The sequence below is a fragment of the Aphis gossypii genome, chromosome 2 (genome assembly GCF_020184175.1).
Source record: "Aphis gossypii isolate Hap1 chromosome 2, ASM2018417v2, whole genome shotgun sequence".
NCBI lineage: Eukaryota > Metazoa > Arthropoda > Insecta > Hemiptera > Aphididae > Aphis > Aphis gossypii.
This window is the reverse complement of record NC_065531.1, coordinates 35,222,341-35,228,104: the sequence shown is the minus strand read 5'-3', so window position 1 is coordinate 35,228,104 and position 5,764 is coordinate 35,222,341. Positions and strand designations below refer to the sequence as shown.

Genomic DNA, 5,764 nt, shown 5'->3' with positions numbered 1-5,764 from the left:
CTGCTCTGAATACGGCCCTGGTCTCAGTCCTTCGTTGTTTTCAATATTATATAATTTCCATACATATGTCCATTTAATTTGTTGTCTTTTAGAAATAATTATAACACTTTTTTTTTCCCAGGCATTTCTTACTAATTTCAACATGTGCTGAGTCATAGAAAATAAACATTTCTTCACCATTTGGCATTTTTAAATGAGGTTGATTATCTTCTAGATCAAAATTAGCACCTAATTCCATACACATTTTAGCATTAACTTTTGATATATTTTCTATGCATTCAAATAATTTGCCACTCCTGCCCTAGTATATGATCTAAGTTTTATGGTATTATACATGGTTAATTAAATATTTCAACCATGGTAATATGGTATTAACTCTAGTTTTATAGTTTGTAGGTATATCATTTAGCACAAAACAATTTGTAAATATGTAAATTTGTAAATTTAGTAATGTTAGCGACACTGTCAAATGACGCGTTCAATATTTACAGTTCCACGAGAGTTGTATACAGTTTAATTTGTTCCATGAGCCGTGTGCCCGTGTCGCTATGATTCACGCTATCCCGGCTGCGTAACGACTAACGACTAACGAGTGTCGACGACCGTAAAGGATAACGTCCGCCATTTTCACGGTCGTCTCACCCGTGCGGTCACCTATTCCTAGTTTTTATTTTTTATTCTATTTGTCGCACGCGTTATCGTCGTCATGCTATAAATACTGTTGCTTGGTATTTTGTGCGTTTTAGAGTGTATTTCGATACTTTAGTGTACAGTAAGGACCAGTTACCGCGAACACAAGATTCACGATGAGTTACAGCAGACCGCCGCCACGGATTGAAGGCATGGTATCGTTGAAAGTTGACAACCTCACCTACAGAACGACGCCCGAGGACCTGAGGAGGGTGTTCGAGAGGTGTGGAGAAGTCGGAGACATCTACATTCCCCGTGATCGGTTTACTCGAGAGAGCAGAGGGTTTGCTTTTGTCAGGTATTTATAGTACTTGTTCGCAATAAAATATTAGTAAATTATTTTATCGAATAAGGGCGTGTGACCATAACCATTCAGTTTTGCAAAAATGATTATAAAACTAAGCATTGAGCTCGATACACATTAATATTTGCCACCACAGGTAGAGCTTCCCTGCTGGTTGGGTTGATGTTCCCTTTGGTGGCAATATATTTAAACGCTGTGATCCGTAACTTTGATCTTATCTGATTTGCACAATCTTGCTGATATTATTACTTATTGAGTACATAGTTCTAATAAATAATTTGTTGGCTAATAATAATCATATTTTTTTCTTTCAGATTTTATGATAAACGTGATGCAGAAGATGCATTAGATGCGATGGATGGTCGCATGTTAGATGGTAGAGAATTACGTGTTCAGATGGCTCGCTATGGACGTCCAACTTCACCATATAGACGAAGACGCAGGAGGTATATTATCCTATTAATAAAAAATACGTTGTTAAATTTCACAGCTTTATGTTCGGCTTCTTCAAAACCATATGTGCAGTAAATCAAAACATATTAACTAACATTAATTCAACAACATATCAACCCTTTTATCATTGCTTGGCTTAAAATAATATATAATATACAGTTTCAATGATTTGGTTGATTCTTAAAATTAATTAAGTATCCATCAAATACATTTATGTAATTGTTTATTTTATATTATGAAGTAAAATTAATTTTTATGTCAAGCAATATTATAACATAATATGATGGTGAAAAATACTGTTTAGGTATTTTCAATCAAGACTTAAACTTATATTGTTATTTTTTTTATTATTATATAATTTTTTTATAGTATTTGATTTTTATTGATTTTGTTTGTTAATAATTTTTTATTTTAAGTATTCATTATCTGAATTAATTACGTTTAATTTTTACTTAATATATTACTTCAACTTAACATAAAAAAAAAAATTACTTTATTTTGTTAAAAGACTGAGCATTGTTGAAACCCATTGATAGCAGCGACAATATTTTCAGGTGTGGGGTGTAATTGGGGAGTGGCGGCTGAGTGCTGTGGCTGAGGCTGAGGCTGAGCTAAGGTGTAATAATCGTGCTGACCGCAGTAGAAGGCGAGGGCGTTGTTCCTGCCCATAGCTGATGCATGCTGAGTGCTGACTAGCTGCTGATCAGCCGAGTGCCAGTTGCAGATTTCAGTTTGCTGAATTAAAAAATTAAATAAAACTAAACAAAGCAATCCTGAGTCATCCTGGCAACTCTGTTTAGGGTTAGGAAATAGCTGATTTTTAATTTTTACAATGCCCACATTTTTCTTTTTATTGCGCTTAAATAGTTTAATCCTTATTAATATTAAATGAAAAATAAATTAACCCCAACTGGATGGAATTAATTTTAATGTCTATTTAAACATAAACTTGTTGTATGTTATTTGATTTTAATTGTAATTATTAAAAGTCCAATCATGTTAATGCTATTGATTTAGGTCTCGTTCGCCTAGACGTCGTTCATACTCAAGGTCCAGGTCTCGTGGTCGTCGTTCACGTTCTTATTCTAGATCACGTTCACGTTCACGCTCTGGTAGTAAAAGTTCAAGAGGACATTCAAAGTCAGCCAGTCGTTCAAGATCATAGGTAAATATTTGTAATTACTTTAGTATTATTTTATTTTATTTGTATTTTGAAACCATTTTTCTTTACCTATACTACCTATTGATTTTTAAATTCTTTTATAAACCTGTTGAAAATAAATACAGTGGCACCTCGATAACTTGAATCGATTGGGGGCGAAGAAAAAATTCAAGTTATCAAAAATTTGAGTTATCGAGGTTCCACTGTACTTTATTATAAATTGCTTTTTACTTATACCATAAATTAAATATTCAGAAAAATAAGATTTAATAAGATTATAAGTAGAATATAGTATAAGAAATAAGATAGGTTATCTATAGTTAAATAAAATATTAAGTATAAAATATGTTCATATTTAAAAACTACAATTTTGATTTGATTTTTTACAGATGTGAATTTTTCAAAAATTATATGGAAAAATCAGATGAAACAACAACAGTTGCATAATTTGTTTACATTATCATAACGATTAAAATATTTTATGCCATTTATAAACCTGAATTATTTAAGTTCTTTGATAAATAAACAATCGTCATTTTGTAGCCTAAATCTTAGTTTTTAAAAGAAAGAAATATCTTAGTTTTTTTTTTTAATTTTAACCTAAATTTTAAAGTGTCATCCATATAATCGTTACTATACCAGTTACATAATTGTAATTACAGTTAATTTTAATTAACAGATTACACGTATACATTTTGTCTTAGGTTAAAATTAATATAACTTTAAGTATATTCTGGTTTGCAATAAACTAGCTTTTGCTGTAATACGTCGATATTAAAGAATAAAGCCTCTATTTTATTATAACTTGCTTAAATTTTATCAATTGAATGCTATATTTTTGATCTATCCAAAAATTATAAGCACTCTTTTTTTATTTTGAATACTCATGAAATCTTAAAAAACTTTAAATTTTACATTAATTGTAGCTAGTGTTCCTATTAATGTAGAATTTATAACAATCATAACATTTTCAGTTATCCAATTGATAAAATATAAAATATTTCATAATTAAAACTATGTAAAATAATATTTTAAAAAACGTCCAAAACTTTTTTAAAAAAAGAAGCTTGTATTGTATAATATGTTAATTAATGAGTTTTGAATACTAGTACTTGATGTTTGATCAAAAATTAGATGACTTATCAATGATGTATTTTAAATCCAAATTTTATACTTTATATGTTTGACTACTATAATGTTGTAGTTTATAGTAAGTTTAGTACATCTGAATCCTATTTATGTATCTATAAATTAATTCATATATGATTTGCTATTAAACTTAAATTTTTTACAACCAAATATATTGTGTATTTTAATTTTGACATGATTTCAATATTGTTTTCCTTGTATCTATTAAATTAAATTGAGTTTATGCAAATAAAATGTTAAAGAGTATTCTTAATTCAATTAAAATGTGTTATGTTGATGTTTAATATTTTTCTAAACAAGCAATAGGGGTTGGTATTCGGTATTTAATTACTGCTTTTATTATAGTACCATTTATTATATTCTATAATGATTTATTTTATCTATTCTGTGATAGTACTGTCCAAATAATTGCTAAATCCAAGTGTTACTAAATATTGTATACACCATATATTATTGGAGCTAAAATTAACCTAGCTACCTCATATTTATGGTAATTGGTGGTGAATATACTGATAATAAATCTATCATTAAAGCTCGAAATAATTGTTTAAACTTTAAAAAATCACTTACATTTTGTGGGGTACCTAATGGTAGGTACATCAACTTGAGATTCAAGGTTAAAAGTTAACCAAGATAAATTCTGTTACACTAAAAATAGTTTCATGTCTAAACATCACTTAAGTTTTTACTTAATCCAAATTTCTTTTTCTCAAACTGTTGACTGTAAAGTTCCTAGGACTTAAATTTCAATAGATTATTTCTTAACCTAGGTCCAATATAAAGAAAAACTATTCCACTAAACTTTAAACTTCAAGTCCGAATGTAAGTTCTCACACGAGATACGACAGGTAAAAATTACTCCTAACGCAGTATATACGCAGTTAAGTTTCTACACGAAAAAAATGTATCAATAATAAATAATAATATGTTGATTCCTTTACATACAAAATGCTTATTTTAATAATAATTCAAATTCAATTTTATGTGGCTTATTCCGAAAGCTCTAACCCTTTACATAAATAGCCACACTGTGTTATTTTTAAGTTGTACAAAAAAAAATTATTTTGACTATTTTGTTGATATAATTTTGGTTTTCTACTTTTTTTTTATGGTAGGTACCTATAACGCAATTTGATGATTTTATTTTTGTATTTTATCTATCTCTAGCTCCTAGGGCTTAAGCTATAAACAATACGAACATTGTCTTTTGATGTAAAATGTACATTGTACATAATGTTTGTATGACAATATAAGACAATGTATGCTATTATTGTCTTTTATTATATAAATTGGACAGATGGCGCCACTATTACGTATATGGGTCACTGTAAATTGCATCCCATTTCGTGTGCATAATGTGTGCAATCGTGCAAATTTCTACTCGATAGCAAAAAGATACGTCGTGTGTATGTATGTATGTATGTAAGTTCATTAATCATTTATTTGTAATATAATAATTAGTAATAATCTATATTTATGAAGTGAAAACTCGAATGATAAAATATAATATGTATAATAATTTAATATAATATTATAATAAAACAATAAATATATAGGTAATTAAATACTCATGTTATATAAAAATAATAATGTGTATGATAATAATCAACAACAATTGGGTCAAACACCAACAAAAACTTTATTCTAAACCAAAAGCTGATTTTGTGTAATTTTTTTTTAGTTCTAGGTATATTTTACCTAATTATTAAGAAAACTGAAAAGTAGGTACTGGTAATTTTTACTTTTGACCTCTCGAGGTAGCAACAATTAGATTTAATTTGGTACTTGAAACTTGCCTAAAAGTTTACCTATAAGAGAAAAACACTTACCATTTATTGTTGTAAAATTAATAGGTACATCATCCGCTCAGAAACTATTATGAGATTGTAATACTTCGCCGTTTTGTAAATACCTAATAGCAAAATACACTATACGTCTTATACCTAATATTTCTCTTCATATAATTGAATTATTTTATTACAATTTATTATAATTTTAATATTCGC

The 5,764-nt window shown here is 28.4% G+C and overlaps 1 protein-coding gene across 1 annotated transcript; it reads left to right on the top strand.

Annotated features, from left to right (window-relative positions):
* The first annotated feature begins 541 nt into the window (after nt 1–541).
* Nucleotides 542–3,158, top strand: LOC114126459 (serine/arginine-rich splicing factor 2). The gene is made up of 4 exons (XM_027990414.2): nt 542–988; nt 1,309–1,440; nt 2,465–2,612; nt 2,999–3,158. Exons 1-3 carry the CDS (start codon nt 807–809, stop codon nt 2,610–2,612), a joined length of 462 nt encoding a protein of 153 aa, XP_027846215.1. The 5' UTR covers nt 542–806; the 3' UTR covers nt 2,999–3,158.
* Nucleotides 3,159–5,764: the final 2,606 nt, after the last annotated feature.

Excerpts from the sequence above, each read along its gene's own strand:
- LOC114126459 (XM_027990414.2), top strand. The coding sequence starts at position 807 with ATGAGTTACAGCAGACCGCCGCCACGGATTGAAGGCATGGTATCGTTG. Across the intron at positions 989-1,308 it reads AGAGGGTTTGCTTTTGTCAG|ATTTTATGATAAACGTGATG; the intron begins GTATTTATAGTA and ends TTTTTCTTTCAG. Across the intron at positions 1,441-2,464 it reads TATAGACGAAGACGCAGGAG|GTCTCGTTCGCCTAGACGTC; the intron begins GTATATTATCCT and ends CTATTGATTTAG.